Source organism: Lissotriton vulgaris, chromosome 5 (assembly GCF_964263255.1).
Source record: "Lissotriton vulgaris chromosome 5, aLisVul1.2, whole genome shotgun sequence".
NCBI classification, from domain to species: domain Eukaryota; kingdom Metazoa; phylum Chordata; class Amphibia; order Caudata; family Salamandridae; genus Lissotriton; species Lissotriton vulgaris.
In genome coordinates, this window is record NC_141693.1 from 34,873,955 (window position 1) to 34,897,999 (window position 24,045).

The 24,045-nt window shown below is 45.3% G+C and overlaps 1 protein-coding gene across 1 annotated transcript in view; it reads right to left on the reverse strand.

The window, feature by feature from the left end:
* Positions 1-24,045, reverse strand: part of LOC147710059 (small ribosomal subunit protein mS40-like) — a 62,053-nt gene that overhangs the window by 19,834 nt on the left and 18,174 nt on the right. Inside the window, exons 2-5 of the mRNA XM_086920714.1 lie at positions 20,443-20,611; positions 16,400-16,497; positions 13,976-14,044; positions 13,350-13,416 (exon numbers count right to left, since the gene is read on the reverse strand). Of these exons, the coding sequence (XP_086776840.1) occupies positions 13,350-13,416; positions 13,976-14,044; positions 16,400-16,497; positions 20,443-20,611 (403 nt within the window). The remainder of the gene's footprint in view (positions 1-13,349; positions 13,417-13,975; positions 14,045-16,399; positions 16,498-20,442; positions 20,612-24,045) is intronic.

Sequence of the window (24,045 nt, forward strand, 5' to 3'; positions counted from 1 at the left end):
GGAAAGTCTGAATCTAGGTACGCAGAACAAATGTTGGGAAGAAGAACGGAGTGAGCGGATGGGTAAGTAAGGCTTGACGAGTGCTCGAAGATAGATGGGAGCAACATCAATTTTAATCTTATGCATAAAGCATAGTGCCTTAAATTTTACACGATTTTCGATATTAAGCCAATGAAGTTGCTTAATTCGTTTCGTGATAGGATCATATTTCCGACATCCACACAGGAGTCGGGCAGCAGCATTCTGGACCAATTGGAGACGACGCAAGATCGCCTTGGTAACCCCCAGATAGAGCACATTACTGTAATCCAATCTAGAGGTCACCAAGGCCGTCACAACAGATCTCCGGGTGTCAGATGGCAGAATCCAGAAGATCTTTCTCAGCCATCTAAGAATAGTAAAACAGGTGGCTGAGACTTTATTGACTTGGTCTTTCATCGACAGATCCCTGTCAATGAGAACCCCGAGGTTCCTAGCACGTTCAGATGGAGTAGGTAGAACGCCCATGGTTGACGGCCAGTGTCTCGGACTCCAAAGGTCAGGCTTGTTGCCGAAGACAAGCACCTCCGTCTTTTCGCTGTTAAGTTTTAGAAAATTACGGCTCATCCAGCGAGAAATGTCGCTAAGACCGGATTGCAGAGAGGAAGGTGAAGAAGGATCAGCTTGAGATAAAGAAAAAACAATCTGAGAATCATCAGCATAAGTGAAAAGATTAAGACCAGAAAGCTGTGCAACATGAGCTAACGGAACGACATACAGATTAAAGAGGAGAGGGCTAAGGATAGAACCCTGGGGAACACCGTGAGGGGAATAGTGGATGTTCGAAGTGGAAGTATTTGAGAAGATTTGAAAAGTCCTATCAGAAAGAAAGGACGAAAACCAGAGTAAGGCTTTGTCACAAATGCCAAAGGAGGCAAGGCTATCGAGAAGAATACTGTGGGAGACAGTATCGAAAGCTGCACTGAGATCAAGCAAAATCAGTGCAGCTGTTTGACCCTGATCCAATAATTGGCGAATGTTCTCAGTAACACCTAGTAGGGTGGTTTCTGTAGAGAAGCCTTGGCGAAAGCCAGATTGGGATGAGTGAAGAAGATTGTTGGAAGTGACAAAACGAGAGAGATGTAGATGAATGTGTTTTTCCAAAATTTTTGAAAAAGCTGGCAACAATGAAATAGGCCGGAAATTGGCAGCGACATTAGGATCTGCAGTGGGTTTCTTGAGGAGTGGAGTAACCATTGCATGCTTCCAGCAATGGGGGACCGTGGCTGAAGCAAGGGAAGCATTAAGCAAAGAGCAGATGTTATGTTATGTTATGTTACTTTATTTCTTTTATAGCGCACGGCTACTCCAGGGAGCATCCCGGCGCTTTAGCAAAGAATAACAGCATAAAAACGGCAGTCACACAACAGAAAAAAGCAGAGAAAGAAAAGGGTCTATTTCATGAAAAGCCATGTTTTCAGGTCCTTTCTAAAGGCAAGAAGACAGGGAGCCTGTCTCAAGGACAGTGGTAGGTTGTTCCAAATTTTAGGTGTTAAATAGCGGAAAGACCGACCTCCCAATCGTGCGCGACGAATTACAGGAACAGTCATCATAGACAGAGCAGATGACCTGAGAGTCCTGCTCGGTGCATACCGGGAAAGACGTTTCCCGATATACTTGGGGCCAATACCATGAAGGGCCTTAAAGGCCACAGTCAGGCATTTGAAAGTAATTCGCTTGGCGATGGGTAGCCAATGAAGGGTGTTCAGTAAGGCAGAGGCACCAGCTCTCCTCGGGAGTCCAAAGATGGTACGGGCTGCCGAGTTCTGGACAACTTGCAAACGGGTCATAAGATATTTTGGAAGACCCAAAAAGAGAGCGTTTGCGTAGTCCAGTCGTGAACCGATTAATGCCTGAACAACTGTTTTCCTGTGGTTAAGTGAGAGTAGAGGAAGAAATTTCCTCAACATCCGTAAAATGCCGAAGCATTTCCCAACAAGAGACAGGATGTGAGGTCTAAAGGATAGTTCACAATCTACTATCACTCCCAAATTCTTGGCCTTAAAAGAGACCTTGTCAGGAGGAAACATATCTTGTGGCCACCAAGATTTCCAATCAGGTTCAGGGGCGCAAACGAAAAAGAGAAGCTCTGACTTGTCTGAGTTGCATTTTAAGCCATGACATCTAAACCACTCAAACACCGCACCAAGGCAATCCCTGATCTGTAAGCCATTGAAAAGCCCACCCCTATCACATGTGAACAGGAGTTGGGTATCATCAGCATATGACACGATCTGGGCGCCAAATGATTCCGCGACTTCCGCCAGAGGGGCCATAAAGATGTTAAACAGCATAGGGCTGAGAATGGAGCCCTGTGGGACTCCCACCTCTAGCGGAGCCATATCAGCGGAAAAGGGAGGCGCCCAGATCGTTTGTCGGCGGTCGGCCAGAAAAGATTTTAGCCAATTCCACACCGTTCCGCGAAGGCCACACTCCCAGAGTCTTGCAAGGAGGACCTCATGAGGAACGGTGTCGAAAGCCGCCGACAAGTCAAGCATGACTAACACGGCCTTTCCCCCAGAGTCGAGTACTTCCCTGATGGCATCGGTGACCTCAAGCAGGGCCGACTCAGTGCTAAAATTAGCGCGGAAGCCGGACTGCGAGGCGTGCAACAGGTCGTTCCCTTCGATGAAACTGGAAATTGTCCTGTGCACGTATCGCTCGGCCACTTTCGCCAGAGCAGGGAGAAGGGAGATTGGCCTGTAATTGGCATGGATGAGGGGGTCCAAGGTGGGTTTCTTGAGCAGAGGTAGAATCATGGCACGCTTCCATGCCTGCGGCACCACCCCTGTCAACAAAGATGTATTCAGCAGGGGGTTCACCAAGATGTTAATTGCGGATGCCACTTTCCCCAAATATTTAGCCGGACATGGATCTAAAGGAGAGCCAGATTTCAAGCCTGACAAAAGCTCCAAAGATGTACTAAGATCCATGTTAGGGAATTCGGAGAGGAAAGGACCATGACATTCCACAGAGCATGGTGGCACTAGATGGCTCAAGTCCGATTGAGCGCTGGAGAGAGAGGTTGATCACTTCAAGTTGGGAAGATTCAAGCTGGCGTAGAACCGAAATAGGTACGGGATCCATGGGTGAGCCAGATTTGATATTGTTTAAAATTTCTAAGAGAGTGGCAGGTACAAGATCAGGCCAAGTCTGCAGAGAGGCCAAGGGAGGAACAGTGGTAATAGGGGATGACCCAGGGCAGGCAGTAGATTCCTCGAGAGATTTAATATCTCTATAGATTATGTCGATTTTAGATGTAAAATACTGAGCAAGTTCGTCGCATTTCTTACTCGAAAGAGGAGGGGGTATAGCGACTGTCTGTGAGCCGGCAAGGTCTTTTACCACTTTAAATAAAACATTTGATTCATTTGAGATGTGCAGAAAGACCGGCCTGTTCCGAGTCGGCAGCACCACACCCTTTCTTTTTTTGGAGCACTGTTTCCCTGGTGTCTAGAGGGTCTTCTATCCAACAGCTGGATGATGAGCTCATGTCTGAAGTTCAACGACGACAAAACTGAGCTCCTGCTCCTGGGCCCGGCGGCTCCTACTCTGGAGCTGATATGGCCCGCAAGCATGGGTGCGGCCCCACCCCCGAGAGATAACATCAAAAGTCTGGGGGTATGGCTCGATAAGTCGCTGAGTCTCAATGCACAGGCCACCAAGGTGTCGGCCACTTGTTTTGGCCTCATTAGGGTGATTAAAAAAATTCTTCCCCTTCTTCCATTTGAGGCCAGACAAATAATCATACAGGGCCTTGTCCAATCCCGTCTGGACTTTAATAATGCCCTCTATCTTGGAGCACCAGATTACACCCTGCAAAAACTCCAGCGCACTCAAAATTGTGCTGCCCGTGCGCTATTGGGAGTCCCACGGAGGACCTCAATAAAAACTGGCCTAAGAACTCTTCACTGGTTGCCTGTTAGGGACAGAGTGAAGTTTAAAGCTCTATGCATTGCCCACCAGACCTTCTGGAAAATGGGCCCAGAAATCAACTGCTCCCTGATTTCTCCTTATCTGCCCAACAAGGCACTTTGTTCCTCAACCGCATCACTAGCCAAAATTCCCAGGATCTTTAGAGCCAGAGCAGGAGGACGTTCGTTCTCGTACAATGTGTCTAAATTGTGGAACACCCTCCCTTTGCAGATGCGAGATAATTCCAACCTAACTAGTTTCCGGAAACAGCTCAAAACCTTTTTGTTTCAGTAATTAGTAACCTCCTGAGGGCATCTTCCGTTTTAGTTTCAGCGCCTGGACGCCTCAGGGCAACTGTAGCGCTTTACAAATCCCATTTTCATTTCATTTCACAGGGGGCAGATTAGGGGCAGATTAACTATCTGCTTCCGTGGGCGGAGGAAAGACTATTGCCGTTTCTGCAGTGGGGGCATTGCTAAACAATTTCTTAAAGGTGGAATACAGATTTACCAAGAAAAAAAGGATTACAACCCCCCCCCCCCCCCACACACAAAAAACGAAGGTTACAGCTACCTCCACCATTCCAAATACTGACTTTTCAGTCACAATGTTAAATCAGTCTCCCCTAAATGTCAGTCTTACAATCACAATGGCGTACCATGCACCCCTCAATGTCAGCCTTACAATCACAATAGTATACCCCACACCCGCAATGCCAGCATTACAATCAATGGCAAACCCAGCACCCCCCTAATGCCAGTCTTACATTCAGAATGGTATATTCCCCCATGTCAGCCTTTCATCCACAATGGCATGTCCCCTCCCCCACTGTCAGCCTTCCATTCAGAAGGGTATATCCCCCCCCCCACTATGTCAGCCTTACATTCACAATTGTCTTAGTTCTCTCTCACTTTAGCCAAACATCAAGCTGTAGGCTGCTTTGCACGCGTTGCACTCATCGCGTTTATTTTTGTGCCACAATATTAATTTAGCAAAACACTGAACATATTTTTGTTATTGGTTCTTCTCTCTGGGACTATGTCTGAACATCTCGTAAAAGGTCAAACACTGTGCCCTGTCTTCTGTGCTCAGTCAGCAATGTAGGTTGGCATTTAGACACCGCATACATTCACATCTGCCGTTTTCAAAAAGGCACCTCGTATCATATACAGAGACGTGCCATTTGAAAACAAAGAGGGGAATTCTTGCAGAGGGGAGGTCATAGATGAACGCACCAGCCGTGCACAATCCGAGAAGCAGATTACCGAACAATAATAATGCAAGGTATGGGGTTCGGTTCTAATCCCAGAGATCTATTATATATCATTGTGTGCCCGTAGTGAAGATAGGCTGAGGCAGATATAACAGTTACCATGGTAGGGCATCTCATGGTGAATAGCTTACTTGTAATGCTAACTGCTCTAAAAGCCTGCATATGTATTTTTAGTTGCAGCACAATTGTTTTGTAATTGTGAAATATACATTGTAAACTGTTCTTGTGTCTTTGTTTTGTTTATTATGGAGATGCAGGAGTGAGAAATCGAAAGGTGCCGATCTGTTTCCACGGTTGCCTGAGGAGACTAGAGGGTTGTGTTCTGGGGTGCCAACATACCTGTCACTCTGTGAAGGTTAGGAGGATAAGTAAGGCAATGGGCTAGTCAGGATTGGGGTTCATAGGTACTGATGTGGTGACTCTACATACTGACGGTCTGCGGTTCCAGACATTGTTCTATTTACATAGATTCCCTGCACCATGGCACCCAATATTTGGTCTGGTACTTACTGCTCATAATAGCCCTTGTACCTACCAATGGAGACGTCCGTGGTGTTGGGGATTAATCCTCCACAGTGTTTGGGAAGCACCAAATTCTGTGTTCTCATCACGCTTGAAACTTTAAAAAGAAAAGCCATTTTGTGTTGCACTTTCTTTTCATCTCTGTTTTATTAATGGCTGCACCTGCGGTGGTCATTCCTGTTAATTGCAGGCTCGCTGTCCATGCACATGTAACATCGTGGACTTACTAGTGCAGGCGGTGCTTTTATCATCGCGGCAGAGGCAAATGATGCTCATCGTTTTGAAGCCTTTTATTCTTGGGTTGATTTTCCAGCTGTGGATGCAGACTCAAACACATTTCATACATATACTACTCCAGCACGTTACCGAGCATATGCACTCGTAGAAATACCACTGCCTTACTGGGAGCACAATACTTGGTTCCCTCCCCGATGTACCTACGCTTGGGTCCCCTCAGTAATGATGGGGTGACCTGGCCAGCACTAGCTGGATGCACTCCATACCCTGATGTAGCTAACCTCGATCTTGTACAAACAAAGACATTATATCTTGCATTGGTGACACTATATCGACGCTTGGCTTTTTCACGCAGTTTGTTGGGTGTGCCACCATGGCCTCACCTGCTAGGAAAAGCCCAGCTTACTGCGGTGCCTACAGTAAGTCCTGTAATTGTTCATTCAGTTATGGGCAAAGTGCTCACTAATCCGGAGGAAATTCCGTTTTGGATCACCCAAAAAACAGAGCAAATCGAAGCTGTTTTTCCCAATACAGGACCACAAGATAAGCACAGAATATGGACTATGTGCTTACCATGTGTACTGGTTCCTGGAATAGGTGACTGCAACTCATGGGGTTCAGTCTTTGCCGCTGTATAAACCATCAGTCATGGCACTCCGTCCATGTCGGTCTTGCCAGATGTGTTGAAACAAATCTAGAAAGAGCACGGGCAGCTGCTGCCCTTGATTTGGGGATGAAACAAATGGGAAAATTTCCCATAGTGGCTGCAATGATGCAAACATTCAGTGAGAAACTGGGTCTGGTGGCTCAGTCGACTAATGCGTCCACTGCAGGGACCTGTGTTCGACCTCATGGTCACAGGTCCAAATCCAAGCGGGTACACTCAGTCTTTCATCCATCTGAAGTCGATAAAATGAGTAGCATTGAGTTGGGTAACAACAAACATCTGTTATTCAGCACCAAGATGCCTCCGGGTGCGCTTTACAAATACACATGGTATGTAGAAGAGAAATGTCTGGCTACCTGCCAGGAGCTCACAGAGGTCGCACAAGCCGACCGTGAACGCAAGCTACCTACAAGTCAAGCAAAACCGTGAGTTGATAAAAAAACCATGGGATAAATTTAAAACACAAAAAGTTATTCACAAACGTTCTCCACTCCAGGAGCCCTCAGAGACGCTACGATTTTTGCGATCGCACTAGAATCAAGGCTCCAGACAGGTATCGGAAATCTGGTACACGTTCTCCTCGTTTCTTGCAGAACTCATCCGAAATAATAATAATATAAATAATAAACAAATTTATAAAGCGCCTGGTTACACAAAAAACTGTGTCCCCGCGCTGTGTAGACAAAAGGATCTAACCAGCTCCAAAGCATTCGGTGACGACCGGAGCACCGGGGTACTGCACCTTATTTTGGAAACAGGTATGTTTTCAATTTATTTCTAATTCTCATCTCCGATGGTTCCATGCAGAGTTCAATTGGTAGCGAACTCCATTGTTTACTGGCAGGGAACTTAAATGATCGGCCACCCATCCTAGCTAGGTGGATGCGTGGAACCTGGAAGAGCATGCTGCCAAGGGATCTCAGATGTCGCTTTGGGCGATACATGGTCAGTAATTTTTGGAGGTATGCAGGCACCTTACCCTTCTTGAATTTAGGAAAGGCCTCAAAACCTGGCTGTTCGCTCAATAGGTTTGCCTGTAGCCCTGTTTCTTTTGTGGACTTTTAATCTGTTTTTATCTGTGTTGTGTTATTCTGAAACCAGTTTCACCTTACCTAAAGCGCCGGGATTCTCTTTTTGAGTAACCGTTGCGCTATACTAAATAAAAAAATAACATAACATAACATAACATAACATAACCCTGCGCCATGCTATGGGCCAGACACAGTTTTAAACGTAATGCGCTCACGGATAAGAAGCCAGTGAAGCGTGGCCAGGGTACGGCTACCTGAGGACTTCCTAGAGAGATTTAATGCCAGCCTAGCTGCCGCATTCTGTACACATTGTAATCGGTGCAGTCCTTTTTTGCTATTTTACTGCTATGAAAAGCAGTTTGAGAATGCTTGTCTGACGTAAAGATAAAGAAGGAGAAATCTCCTCCATTCAAACCTCAATTTCAGAAAAAGAAAGTTGCGGCTATCACCGCAAAATATGCCACAGACACCAAGAACACTCCTCCTGAACAGGAGTTGGGCGGTGACTCTTCGACAGCGTGGAAGAAGTGACCATAGTGCGTTGGAATCTCCAGGAGTTTCCGCCACGAAAGCAACTGAACTTCATTACAGTTGAAACCACAGAGAGCCGCACAGCTTCTCCAGATAGGTTATATGACTTCGACATAAAATTGAGGGTGACATACAACGCACCATTAAAGTAATTTTCTGGGAGAATTTAACTTTGTCTAAGGACATCCTTTTAGCGGCGGTCGATTAGCCCCCACTCATGGTCCAAAGATCACCACAGGGTGAGGATGCAATGCGTCCTTCATTTTCTGCTCTTTTCCCATTTTAGAAGGCCTCGTGGTGAACTCTGCTCCATTCATGGCGCTCCGTGGAGCATGCAGAGTTTCGAAAAACTCTGCTCTACAAAGCTGAGCGGGGTTTTTCTCTCCCCCGCCAACATGAAGTTGGCGTGCACGAGCAAGGAAAATACAATGCTAGACCACCTCCCAGCAAGATTTCTCACGCAGGAGGTCGTAACCGCTCAAGTTGAGAAACCATCCGTTCGTGCGGAGGAAGCTGCCACTCGAGTAGAAAGACTATTTGAGCATCAGAAAGAAGCAGGGCGAGCTTGTTCTGAGCATGGTGCCTTTCGCACTGATTTCCCAGCACACGACAAACACCTGGTGCTAAAAATCAGCGCAAACTGGGCAAATAACGCAATCCACGTCTTGCGGAACTGCAGTAATTGAACCTGTATCTCTCAGATGAATAATCCTCTTTTTCCTGTTTTGAAACCAGATCATTCATATCGAATAGTCCAAGACTGACATTTAAACAATAATACACGCACATTTGCAATACAAAAAACACACCGTATTGCACTAAGCAAGCATATAGTCCGTTAAAAATACAAAACGACCTTTGATATTTCCAATGTTTTTTAAGTCACAATCTAGCTCCTGAAAGCAGATTGTAAAGCCTTCTCTACACTTGGCATTCAAAGAAGTTATGCATGGCTCCCCATGGGCTATAAGAATAGCCCGGGATTATTTGCTGCCCACATTGTGTCAATTCTACATACTGACCCGGACGTATTGTCTCATGTAGATGATATATACCTAATAGATGAGGAGTTAAACCAACACTTGCCAGAGTGGATTGCATAATTTTAGGATTCACTGCATATGGCAATAAGTTAAACTTTCAGAATTCTTATATTGCATTTCTAAGTGTCCTTTTCTTAGAATATGAACAAACATATCAGGGTAAGAGTCTTGCCCCTCACTTTTTGGAGAAGTATGCACAATTGCAACCTCCAAATATATTAAAAAAACAACAATCCTTATTAGGATTCCTGAATATTGGCAGAGCATACATTCCCGAATACGTCCACCGCATTAAATCACTAGATTAATTAATTCATCCTTATTTTCCCAATACAATTTGGAAATCAGAGCACACATACACTCAGAACTTTACAATCTGACTTGCTTGACACACGTCACTTACATATACGCATTATTGGATGCAATTGGATTCACCCATATCACTTTTAACAAAGGTGAGAGTGCAAATGGCATATAATCGCATTTATATTCCAATGCAGAAATGTGTTTTGCCTCTGCTGAAAAAATACTGACTGCAGTGCAAACAGCTATTCCTAAGGAGCGGCCACTTGCACAAGGGAAACACATTATTGTTGTTTCTCCTGTGCCAGCCTTAGAGGCAGTCACAAAGCCTTCCAAATGCTAAAGCCCTCCATCCTACATGGATACAATGGGAAACATCCTTAATAGTTGTTGATGTAGACTGTCTTTGACCCGTCTTTACAGGCGCAAGAATTCTTGAGTATCCCATGCCCAATGTGGTCTTGCCTCTTGAACAGTATAAACAGAATAGTCACAACGGTTCAGCCCAGCCTGCGTATAGGATCCAAATAGCTGTATTCGGCAGCGTGTGCCACCGGTGCTGGTGTGCTCTTGGGTGGGAAATTCCAACCAAAAAAAACGTGACTGCGCAGTTGGCTGAACTAAAAGCTTTGCTTCTTGCACTCGAACATCCAGATCCTGAATTCCCCATACTTACCGAGAGTGATCTGTATTACTGTGTGTAGTCCTTTAACAATAACTTACATTATTGGGGTCAGAATGAATTCAAAGATTCCAAAGGCAACACAATCAAGCATACAATGCTTTGGGTTAAAGTGGTGGATCTCAGATATAGGATGCTACATGCTCACATTAAACATACATTGAGTCATCAGCGTGTGGGAGCACACGTTGTAGGGAATTCTTTGGCTGATGGAGCAACCAAATCTGCAGTTGCGACAGCCACGTTGCTGAAATTACTCATTCTAAAATGAGAATAGACTGATAATTTAACTGCTGTCAATGCTAATAAAGACAGCACCTCCTACCTAAGGGATTTGCATCTAAATATACCTACCACTTTGAGTAAACAAAACATTCCTTTTGTAACTATTCCAGGAATTGGTGATCAATTGATTCCAAACCAAGCCACAGACTAGCTTTAGCAATAGCTGTGCACAAAGGTGTTGCTTCTGCACATGCAGGTGTGGCGCCCACAATTTTGCTGCCTATCCAGATCTAGTAGTGCTTGGGGTGCGTTTCTGAAAAGTTTCAGCGCTCCGTCCATCATCATCTTGTGTTTGCTTTTTGAGCCCAAAGTTGGCAGGGTATGCCCAGACGCGAGTCCCTTGCACACGTTGCTACTAAATTCAAGCAAGCTTGGTTGATGAGGGTCCCAGGATTCTTGTGTCAGGTCCAGGGAAGGCCTGGCTTGGCAGTTGTGAATGGACCGTTTCCATGAGGAACTGGGTCAAGACGGATTTGCATGTGGCTGGGTCTGAACTGGGGTTGCGAAGTGAGATAAAGAACGATGATGGATTCAACCCAGATCCAATAGTGACTGGAGGGCGAGTGTCTGAAAAGTTTCAGTGCTCCGTCCATCATCTCCTTGTGTTGCACAGCAATTATTGGTGGCATGGCTTCTATCAACAGGCGCAAAAATATGTCCTTTGTCAACATATTAAACCTTCCGCTGTGGCTCGTCCACAGCAGAGAATGCATGTATACCATGCAGCTACAACTGCCAACAACTCGACTGAAGCGAGTATTTAATCTACTACTGCACCGTCTGCAGCCGATGTAATTTATACAGATCCACCCTTCTTGAATTTTTACGATACTTTAAACGTACTGGTGGCACCAGTTTTCAACGATCTGGTTCTGGGTATTATATGGGTCAAGATGATTTTTCTTCCGATTTTTTTGACGGCTTCAGTTTTAAACAATCCTCCTGAATGGATCAGTTGTCTTTTCATGGCTGAAACGCTAGTCCAGCCTTGCATAGACGTTTGGATAACACTTTCCTTGTTTTTTTTTCCTGTGGATTGGACTTGTGACAGTTTTTTTCTTCCTGATTAAATGTCACTATCTTCCAAAACCCTCTGCTACAGAACTGGTCAACAGGGTGTTGGCTTCCCACTCTTCTTCACATACGTTTAAGAGAGACTTGTCCCCCGTGAACATTTCAGCTGCTCCAGCAACTGATGAACTGTTTGGGATATAGTTCCTTGCGGCATATTCGGTACTACGGATATCCTGTAGGTACCATATGTGTTTAGGGTTTCTATGGGGGAAGGGAGGGTACCTGGGTTACATGCTGATGATTGGGATGTTGAAACTGTAAACTCCAAGCTCTCGGAGCTGGAATACTATACGTTTTCGAATCAGAGGATTTGTACCTAAATTCTGTTAACTAAGCTGAGATGTTCTGTTATCACCATTATGGACATCATTATTTACATCAAGCTAGTGTTTAACGCACGCTTTTTAATTATACACAATGAGAAAATTGTCCAACTCCCCCACAAGGGAGTTCAAAAACATATAAAGATAAATGTACATATATTTCAGGATATGACACGTCACATCCAATGTCCTTACACCACCCAAAAAAATACATGCTTACGCAGACCAAATTAATCTATACGGATTCATTTGTTACATAATTATCTGTGAAAGGCTAGGATTATGGGAGGACACCACTGATTTGAAATCCATTTGGGGTAACAGGTCCAGGGTAAAGCCTGCTTAATGCCAACTCAAATGATTTTCCTGACCAAAAGATGCAGCCTGCGATAGTAGCCCTGCATGAGTTTGGCAAGGGGTCCCCTAGGGTGGCACACTTTGTGGTGCAGCCCTTGGGGGGCCCTTCTTAGTACCAGGTGCACTATTTGCTAGGGACTTAAGGAGGGTGCTATAGGTATGGCCAATTGGGGGAACAACAGTACAGTTTAGGGAAAGAGATTTGGCACTGGGGACCTGGTTAGCAGGAACCCAGTGCACTTGCAGTCGAAATCACATCATGCGCCAGGCAAAAAGTGGGGGTGAACATGTCAGAATGGGGTACTTTCCTACACTCACTCAAAGCCAACCTTACATTCAGAATGGTATATCTCCCATGCATGCCAGTCTCACATTCCCAATGGTAGTTCCCCCCCAATGCAAGACTTACATTCACAATGGTATATCACTGCAACGATCTCAAAGCCGTTATTTTGTTTTTTTTAACCTAATAGGCAGTCTTTTTTTAAAGGGCTTGGAGTTTTAAAAAACAGTTATGTTTCAAGAAAGAAAGAAAACAGTAAAATGTTGTAAAGTATTTGAAAGAATGTTTCAAGGGCTGCTCTGGGGGCAACCCTCAGGGAGGCACATGATGGGTTGAGTGTTTTTAAAGCAACATTTTCTCTCTTTTTAAAGGAAATCCCCGAAAGCAGAAGTTACTACTTTGGCTCCCCAGGTGCCTGTAGGGTCTGAATACCTGCATGAGGCATACATGCACATCCAACAAAAAGCAGTAGGTCCAAGCCATGGTGTGGGCCTCATCTGGTGGCGAATGTGGTCCCTCTCAGAGGATCTGTTGGTATTCACTTGGGACTGAACCAAAACAGTAGGGTTAGTTCCCTCACACGAGTAGGCCAGTTTTTAGCTACTATATTCACACTCTACAAGAAGTACTATGGGAAATGAAGCATCTCAAGCAGGATCCTGTTGAATAAATTCATGGTTAATGATAGATCTCAAAGAAAGCAATCTCACTTTCAATGTCAGATTAGGAGCATCATCAGCAACCCTGATAGCAAAGGAACCGTGCATATGTGCGTGATCCTTACCGGTGCGCATGGGGTGGAGGATCTCGCCAGTGTAAGGAGAGATGAACTGCTCCAGGAGCGTCACGTTCTGCAACAGCAGAAAGACAACATGAGAAGCTCGACAGGCTTAGAACTGCAATCACCAAGAAACAAACACAAGTCATGAACAGCAACATGAGAAGTACAGCTAGAGACAATGGAAGGAAGTTATTCCTAGAGCGGCAGCAAACGTGCCCAAACAGAAGCATATCATGTGCAGCAGAAGAGAAAGCATGTAGATCCGATCCTAAAGCGGCAGCTATCAACGTATAAAAAAAAAAACACATCCTAAATGGAAGCATGCCATCTGCAGCAGGAGTAATGGGAAGGCCATGTGTTGAACCGCAAACACAAACGCACAGCTACAAATGCCATCAACCAGAAGAGTATGAGGAAGGAGACCGGCAGACACAGGACATGAGCAGCGAGTGTAGCGGAAGAACAAACACCGGTATGGCTGAAACCAACAAAAACACACACAATGCCGCAAACAGGAACACAGTAGTTCAGTGGGAGGAAGATGGGCCAACACACAACCAGACACTACAGCCTGACACTCCACACACCACCAGGCAAGCTAACAAGAGTAGAAGCTGGCTGATTGATACCTGATGGTGTAGGCCCAATTTCTGGTCTCTGCAGATGGGGCAGGGATTTCCACAGATCTTTTCTCCTCTCTGTCAGGAATAAAGGGTGAGTAATTAATGCTGGCAATGGACCAAGATTAACTAAATCCGGAACCTCTTTATCAACCGTAAGCACAAGTTGCTGGCTTGGGGAGCAAAAGGTGCTTGGAGGAGAGAAGATTTCTATAGACAGGTCAACCCTTTACAGTATAAATATGTCCAGTTCAGCAACTGTTGCAACAAAAGTGACAGCGCTCCCTGGGTCAGTCATTACAACGCCCAGTGGTGCATTTCCAACGATACCCAGCGGCAGCAGGTACGGCTGCCAAAAGTGACAGCGCTCCCTGGGTCAGTCATTACAACGCCCAGTGGTGCATTTCCAACGATACCCAGCGGCAGCAGGTACGGCTGCCAAAAGTGACAGCGCTCCCTGGGTCAGTCATTACAACGCCCAGTGGTGCATTTCCAACCGATACCCAGCGGCAGCAGGTACGGCTGCCAAAAGTGACAGCGCTCCCTGGGTCAGTCATTACAACGCCCAGTGGTGCATTTCCAACCAATACCCAGCGGCAGCAGGTACGGCTGCCATACAGTGCAGAAACACAAACTGAACAAAGGTGAGGACAGCACTCCGTCCACAAATAAATAATGGCATGAGCTCTGGTCTCCACTTAAATTCAGCTTTTATTCTTTATTTCATGAAAAACAGCGCTTCGTTCCCGACATATTTAGCAACTTCTAAGAGCAGGACGGCTCCTGTAGAGTACGGAGATGAATCCATGCAATATTGATTGTGTGAACAGCATGCATTACATTATGAATTTATCAAAAAGTCTTGCACAAAGTTCAATGTATCCAGTGTATACATTTAATTATCAATTGTAATACTTCCTTGAAGTATTCGGTTTAACATAATACAAATTAACATCAGATACGGACATGTTGCAAAATCATTTTATACTCAATAAATGATTCGCTTCGTATGGTTTGTGCCCCATGCATTTCAGAATTTGAGGATTTCCTCTTCAGGGGCAACTGAAAACAGAGGCGGGATAAAAATATTCTGAGTTTAACATGGTTCTGTGTGATCAACCATATTTTTGAAGAAACTTGTGCGTATGTGCCTTCCATCACCCAGCAATCAAAATGTTATACAAACATGCACCAGACAGGACACGTCACAGCATAGCACACGTATGTAGTTTCAAAACACAAAGAAGGCGTTCGAGTTGATCAAAAATAGTGGTGCACCTTATACGTTTGTTTCAGAATTTTCATATGGAGTACTATAAGCCTGTACGTTTCTGGTTTACTTGCTAATAATGCACCCAATAAGATGAACTACAAAAACACACCAGAGGAAATACATGGTCTTGTGATAAATACGATTAGCCCTGAAGAAGTTGCAAATTTGTCAGGGATGAAACGGGTTGGCTGTTTTTCATGAAATGAAGAGTAAAAGAAGATTTGAACAGGATACCAAAGTCAATGGCATGATGTACTTAGTGCTCTCCTGAAGACAGTCTATTTCCACAGGTAAACACGCACACAGAGTTCTAAGCTAAGGTGAAAAGAACATTTCTAAATGCGCAGGATGTAAAGTAGAAAGGGTAAGAGAAATACATTGAGAAACAATATTACAACTGCGTACCAATCATGCAATAAACATTCAATGTACAGTATAGTCTGCACAGTGCGATTAGTTCTACAAAATGCACATTGTGCTGGTTCAAGAGTTAACTAACATTTCAGCTCTTGAAAGTAAGTCACGGAGCCTTCATCGGGACAATGTCAAACTTACAACTACTTTGCTTTTGCCCAAAGACAGGGTTCAAAAGTAAAATAAACAAATTCGCAAAATAAAAAAAAAATGTTTCTTCATAACTACTTTCTTTTATGGTCCTGCCCCAAGATCTAGGAAGCCAGCTAATTGTATACACTGTCCTGAAAACTAACTGGAACAAATCACACCTATTCTAAGACATTGCAGCGCACGCCCCAATAGCATCCTCAAAGGGTTATAAAAGGACTTCAGGGACCTGAGGCAGCACATACTACCAGTCTGCCATAAACACCAATAAGGTCCTTTCTGATAAAAAATATTGCTTACCGTCTACTTACATGCAGCCCTAGATGGATTTCAAAGAGAGTTTTGTTGATTCTGTTTGGGGCCCAGAGGGCCCTTGTTGATGTCACAGAAATCACAGTGCGCTGCGGTGCCTAGGCATTGGGAACCATTAAAATTTAATGGCTGGTAATGAAGTAACTGATCTACCAGGACTTGTGAGATATGGTCACTGATGTTGCACTGCTGCTCTTACACGGAGAGCATTTGTCAGGAATCAAGCCGGTTGCTAGCACAGAACACAACGTCCCAACCCTCCAGACCCACTGAGCCAGGCTTACAATGCAGGTTTTCCTTGTCTTCTGGGGCGGGATCCCTCCCTTGTGGTTCCTGCGGTAGTCGGCCCATACTGGCCGGTCGCCATACTTCTCCAGGTATTCTGAGAGAGAGAAAAGACGACAACGCTCAGGAATGACACGACTGTGGACAGCAGATGATAACAGAGAAACAGGAGACTCCTCCCTCACACCTCTAATAAGGCGCATAAGACACGTGGGAAAGGAAATGTGGAGAATCCACACGGTCCATGGATCCCGACGTGCTGCCTAAGAGTAGATTTACATGTGCTCATGTGCTGCTGGCCTGCAGAAGCACATATGCATATAAGTGTCCATCACCAGCTGATTCAAATGTTTCTGTGGTGAGTGCTCTGGCCCATGTGCTGCTCCTTATGGAACCACACATGTTAATAGATGGAGGAAAATTTGAAACCTCCACAGGTCTCATGAGCAATAAAATACATTTCCATGGGTAAATCAAAGTCTACAACAGAAAGATGACAGACATCTGGGCTGCAGAGGTGAGTGTGTAGAAGCGGAGTACCTCTGAAGGGGTGGGATGAACTGTAGAAGGCGATGGGCGGGGAGAAACTAAGGGCATGCTGAATAAATGAGTATCTGCAGATAAAACAGTGACGTGTTATGAATGCCTGATGTTCTGCAGAAAGGATAGACAGAGCAGCACGTGATAGAATGAACTGTAGAAAACGATAGGCGTGGAGAGAATAAGGAGCGATTGATTTGCAAACACTCATCGCGGCTACGAGGAGCTAGTGGAGTTCAAGACCTGCTGGACCAAAGATTCACAATTGTATTGTGGAAACATTGCCTGCAATATAGAAAAACATGTAGAAAGAGTAAAGAAAAAACAACAATTCGCACTATTGGTGGGATTGGTTATATGTTTTGCGAAAGCTTTTTATGCGCTGATGAAGACCTTGCAATAAAAGCCAATGCATCCCCGTCTACTATAGAGGGCGAAACACGTTGGCAAAAATCCTTTCCATATAAAACAAGCACACTATCAGTGGATATTGAAAAGAGCCAATAGTAACCGAAAAAAGAGATCGGTAATCATAAAGATGTATCTTCATCCCCAGAGGGGGAACACATTAGGTGTTGAGAAGAGAAAATAATTTGGACATAGCATATTTTCACGATTTACATAGGATTCTAGATATTGTTTAAAAATCTTTATCTTTAAAAATGTTTATATTTTTCGTCAGTTAATTTATGTTGCATGATTTTTTGTTAATTGGATTATATGTTGTATAGTCACAATTATATGTACTGCAGATGAAAAGATCAAGAAAAAATGAAAACTTTTAGATAAAAATAATTGCATAAAATAAATACGAGATTAATTCTCAAACCCACAAGATTCATGTTGATGTGTTAAAAACAGTGGATATAGATTGATGGCTAAGAGGGGTATACCGATTTGGCGTTATATATTATAGATCCCTCCCTACATTTTGACTTGACTGGATCAGACCCCCATTCTTTTGGGGAATAAATGAGTGTCTGCAGATAAAACAGTGAAAGAATGAACTGTAGAAGGGACACGGGGCAGTGAGACGGCCTGCGAATGACAAGGACATGCTGAATAAACGAGTGTCTGCATATAAAACAGTGAGGTGATATGAAGGCCTGATGTGCTGCAAAAAGGATCGCAGAGCAGCACAATTTATTTATTTATTGACATTTGTAGAGCGCGGCGAATACCCGAGGGCGTCTCGGCGCTAGTTAAGGGCATGGATCAGCAACTGGGGTAAAGAAGGTATACAAGGCTATTGGTCAAATAACCACGTCTTTAGCTGTTTGCGGAATATGAACAGAGAGTGACTTGCTCGGATATGTGCAGGAAGGGTGTTCCAGAGTTTCGGGGCGGCAGCCAGGAAGCGCCTGTCGCCCCATGTGACTGTTCTAGTGCGAGGCACAGCCAAGAAGTTCTGATGAGAGGAGCGAAGAGATCGGGTTGGAACATGATGGAGAAGATTATGTTTGAGAAAGTGGGGACCTTGATTATTGAGTGACTTGTAAACAATACACAGCGATTTGAATTTGATACGGCTGCGTATCGGGAGCCAATGGAGATCCCTAATGATGTTTGTGACTGGTGCGAACTTGGGGATCCCAGCCAGCATTCGTGCGGCTGCATTTTGGATTGACTGCATCTTATTTGTCACTCCGACTTGAGCATTTAGGAATAGGGCGTTACAATAGTCCAAGGAGGACAGGACTAGTGAGCTGACCAGTGTTTTTCCGTCCGTGTTTGGTAGGAAAGGTAATATTTTCCTAATCATTCTCAATTTCATATGAGCTGACGCCGCAGTTTTGTTCTCGTGTGCCATAAAGTTAAGGCCAGCATCAAAGATGACGCCTAGATTTCTCACTTTGCTGGCTGGACTAGGCGGGGGACCGAAAGATGGTGGCCACCAGACAGGTGACCAACCCGGGGAAAGGTGACCGAAGATGACCACTTCAGTTTTTTCTGAATTGAGTTTCAGGCAATTTGTGGCCATCCAGTCACCTATTGCCATCATTCCTCTCGTGAATTGATTGGCCACTTCCTCACCGTCCCCTTTAATGGCCAGTACCAATTGGGTGTCATCGGCGTAGGAGGTCAGGCTCATCCCAAATGCTTTGATGACACTTGCAAGGTCCGACACATAGATATTAAATAGTGTCGGACTCAGGGATGAGCCTTGAGGGACCCCACACGGCAGAGACACCTTGGATGATCGGTAGGGTCCTATAGATACTGCCTGTGATCTATTGGCCAGAAACGATACAAGCAAGTCCAGAGCAATTTTCTGGACCCCCAGTCGTTCGACACGGTCGACTAAGATCTTGTGGTCGACCGTGTCGAAGGCCGCCGAAAGATCCAGCAATACCAGGAGTGCTGTCCCCCCCCTGGTCTCGTATGGCTCTGATGTCATCCACAGCCTTTAGGAGGGCAGTTTACGTGCCGTGACATTGGCGGAATCCGAACTGGGTGTTGTCGAGCAACTGGTGCTGCTCCACAAATTCCGACAGTTGCTGATTCATGGCTTTTTCAATTACCTTAGCTAGGAAAGGAAGACTGGCTATCGGACGATAGTTTTTCAAGTCATCTTTATTCAAATTCGCTTTCTTTAAGAGGGGTTTGACCAACGTATGTTTCAGGGAGGCCGGAAAAATTCCGGAGCTAAACATAGTGTTGCAAACATGGGTAATAACCAGTATCAACGTGTCCATAACTGGCATAAGAACTTTAAGCAGACACGGGTCTAGTGCTGAACCTGATTTGATCCTTGAAATAATGGTTCTTGTCTGATCCACGGTAAGATCGACAAAGCGGGTCAGTGTGTTATCCCGTGAGGTGGATGACAAGAGTAGTGGGGTAGAGTCCGTGTTTAAAGAAAAAGCCTGATAGATGTCGTTAACTTTTTTGAAGAAAAAAATCGGATAAGGCGTCGCAAAGGTATTGTGAGGGAAGTGATGTAAGGTCGTGCGTGCCACCCGACAAGCGTTTAGTGATGTCGAATAACTCTTTGCACAAGTTTTTGGCGGTCTCAATTTGTGCGGTATAATAGTGAAAGAATGAACTGCAGAAGGGACAAGGGTCCGTGAGACGGCCTGCGGATGACAAGGACATGCTGAATAAACGAGTGTCTGCATATAAAACAGTGGGGGTTTACGAAGGCAAGATGTGCTGCAGAAAGGATCGACAGAGCAGCAGAAGTGAAAGAATGAACTGCAGAAGGGACAAGAGGCAGTGAGGGGGCCAGCAGGTGGCAACGGCATGCTGTGTAGTGGATAGAGGTCTAGAGAGAGTAAGGAGAAAGGGGCAATGGGAGGGCAATAGAGGCTGTATATGTGCAGAATAGACAATAACCAGACAAAAAAGTAAAGTGGAATGAGTGGGAGGAGCTTCAAGGGATCTGTGGATTATACTGACAATCACATGATGGGGCAATGGCGAGCACAAGAAGCACTTCGAATAAATGTACATGTGAAGGTGGCATGGATCCTCTGGAGGGCATGAGTTGGTTATTACTGACCTTCGCTCGTTAGGTACTCCCACGGCTTCTCCTTGTAGCGTGACGTGGTGTCAAAGGTGGCAGTGGAGGCTGAAGCAGTAGCATTGCCGGCCTCTTGCGACTCAACCTCTGTACTGAAAACCTGGGCCAGTGGCCACCAATGCCACTGGGGCTGCACCGTCACTGGGGCCTGAAAAGGAATACACCATAAATTATACAAATGCAGTTCAGACAGCAACGTTTTTAAGCCCAGTGGTTTTGCATTCAAGACTGAGAGGGCACTCACAATCTCAGCATGAGGAGCTGAGTAAACCCTCACAAAGTGTTCAGGCAACGTTAACACTCACACTCTTTACTCCCAGGATTGAGAAGACACTCAGACCTAATGCGTCTATGATACAGCCAATATTCATACCTCATGAATCTGGGAGTAAGCATGCCATGGCTCAGCCAACACTCATACCTCATGAATCTGGGAGTAAGCAGGCCTTCACAAGTCATGTGCTTAGGATAGAGCAGACCCATGCACTCTGCACGGACCGGACTTACACCACCTGCACCTCAAGGTCTTTGACGACCAACGCACTCTACATCATCCTACTCCAAAGAGTAGCCAGGAGCTGCAGGTACCTCTTCAGCTACCTCTAAGTAGCTCACCTCTGTATGACACAGCTTATTAAATAAGAAGCATTTTGTGTGTTTGTATGAATATGCATATAGCAAAATTTAGATTTTGTTTCAGAGTTAAAAATGTGCTTACTTTCACAACTCAGAAGCTGATATTTGAAACAATTTCGCATAGTTCCTAAATATATGTAAATCTGATATTAGAGTGATAAATCATGTGCCAATGAGGAGAATTTTTATAAATGTTATTACCTTGATATCAGATGCATTGCAGCTATGGCTCATGTAGAGGCATTCCAAATGAAAAGCCTTTATTACATGATCGTCGCCAACTATGCCTGATGCACTGAAATCATTGCTGGTAATAACCTTGCTTATAGCGGGCCAGTAGTGCACTGTCTTCTGATGTGCACACTATTACAACACCAATAATAATAGTAGCTCTGAATGCGTTTCATTGAACATAAGTAGCTATCAGTACAGGAAAGATGGAGATCCCTGCTCTACATGCATGATAGCACGTCCTCCTACACCGATGCACTTCCTATAACCAAACGTCATCACCTCCTTGACCTGCTAATGTCACCTGCAGGCGCAAACAAGATTTGCTATAATGTTGCGAACTTCAACACCAGTCCGGGGCGGGCTCGGCTAGAGTCAGCATGTGCTTTCTTGGTAAGCCTTTATGTGGCCTGACATCTGTCGGGCCACGTGAAACCCAAGTAAGGAGGCCGGCGCTGACCCGGGCCTGTCGTGACCGTGGGTGCGGGGTCTCAGCTGTTCTTGGCCTCTGTACCCAGAGAAGGAGGCCCTGGGGTAAGCTGCTTAAATACCAGTGTGGCTCTCCATGCTACTCCTCCCCCATCTGCCCTACAGGGCTACTGCTCCGTCACCCTTGCCCCACTTTAGTCTTATTGTATTCCTCCCTCGGCGGCCGACAGCGGCTTGGTTCAGTTCTCCCAGCCGTGAGTGTTAGCGATGCGTCCACTCTCACTGCAGCTTGTGCGGTACGCTGCACGGGGTCAGCACTGCAAAGCTTCAATGAGACGCTGATATCCAGATGTTTCCAGAGGCGTCTGGTGCATCAGGTGCAGTGGCACCAGGGCCCGCAGGCCGTGTGTGTCTGTGTGTGGCTCTCTGTGTGTGTGTGGCTCCGTGTGTGGCTCTCTGTGTGTCGCTCTGTGTGTGTGTCTGTATGTGTGTCTGTGTGTGTGGCTGTGTGTGTGTGTGTGTGTGTCTCTGTGTGTTTGGATCTGTGTGTGTGGCTCTGTGTGTGTGGAAATGCAATGGGTCTTGCATTTGCAAGAGATTAGGCTATTGGCATCATAAATGACAATGCCATTTATCTGTTTTCAAAACCAACCCATAAATTAAAATGTTGTCATTTACAATGCCAATAGCTCTAACTTTTGCAAAGGTGAGACCGTTGCACTGTAAATGCTTGTTATCCTAATCGTTGTGATAATAGAACCCTGAGTGAATTTTGCATAGTTGCAGCTCTAACCACTAGTATATGTAGTAGTTCTTTGTACTTGATATCACCATGTTGGGATTCTGAGCTTTATGCGTTTGCATTTATCTTCTGAGTGACTCTACAACGTACTCATTTTATTTTCTGCTATCCGGATCTCTTCCTTGTGGGGCTCATCAACTCGCTGACTCCCTCCCTTTGTCCTCAAAGACCCTTGCCTTTCGTGGATCCTGTCTTTTTCTGGATCGCTAATTTACCCCGGTATTGAATGCGTTATCTTTCTGTAATGCGAATTTCTTTTGCCTTTTGTTCCCCCTCTGTTGACCTGCCAGTTTCGACCCTCCTCCTAGCCCACTGTCCCTTGTTGCCCTTAGACTAAGCACTCCTTCTCCCCTTGTTGGGAAAAGATCTAATATCCTTACTCTGGAGTCTCAGTGAACCCTCTGAGTCCACTGTATCAAGTGAACCGCGCACAGCTGAGGCATGGGATGGCGCGCCTTACCGATGCACTCCCTCTCCCCTTGTTGGGGAAGAATCCAGTGGGTAGACCTTGGAGTCTTAGAGACCCCTCTGAGAGAGTTAACCGCGTAAAACACCGCCCCTCATGCTCTCATCCTCCCCTACCGCTTTCCCTCTTTCATTCTTTGTCTACTTCCCCTGCTCCTATCCCCTCCCGCCTTAATCTCTCGCCTTGCCTGCTACGCCCACTAACTCCCTGACCCTTGTGCCCTTTAACTAAGCACTTCTCCCCTTGTTGGGGAAAGATCCAACTACTTATACTCTGGAGTCTTAGTGATTCCTCTGAGAGAGTCAACAGCGCCATAGGAGCCGCTCACAGTTGAGGTATGGTATGGCGCCCCTTGCCAAAGCACTCCTTCTCCTCTTTTTGGGGAAGGATCCAGTAGGTAGGCCTTGGAGTCTCAGCAACCCCTCTGAGAGAGTTCAATGTGTAAAGGGAGCCACTCGCATCTGAGTTGGGGAATGATACCACTTCCCCTGGGATCACAGCTTACTGGACTTTGGACACAGCTTGTACTCGTCTATCAGTTTTGTGCCCCAGTCACACTCCCCCTCTTCTTTCATGCTGTGTCTCTCACCCTCCTCCTCTTCTTTCCCTCCTTCATTCGTTGTCCATTACCCCTGCTCCTACCCTCTCTCGCCTGAATCGCTCCCCATGCCTGCTTTTTCCCTTGTCTCGACTGAACATGTAAATATGGAGCTATGCTCTAATAACTGTGTAACCTTTGTAACAATGGTCTGATACTCATGTGAAGAGCTCCAATGCCTCCGGGTCTAGCCAGGGCTATATAAAACCTTTCAAATAAATCAAAAATTGTGAAAATAGAGTGTCATTGTATAAGTGAAAGAGATAAAACCAGTGAGGTGAAGTTTTAAAACAACCAGCATATCGAATGATAAATAAAAGGATGACAACCAAGTGAAAGTACATTACCAAATGAAACATGCAAACCATCTAGTACTAGGGAAGCAGTAATCACTCACCAAAATGTGTGCCAACAGTGGCG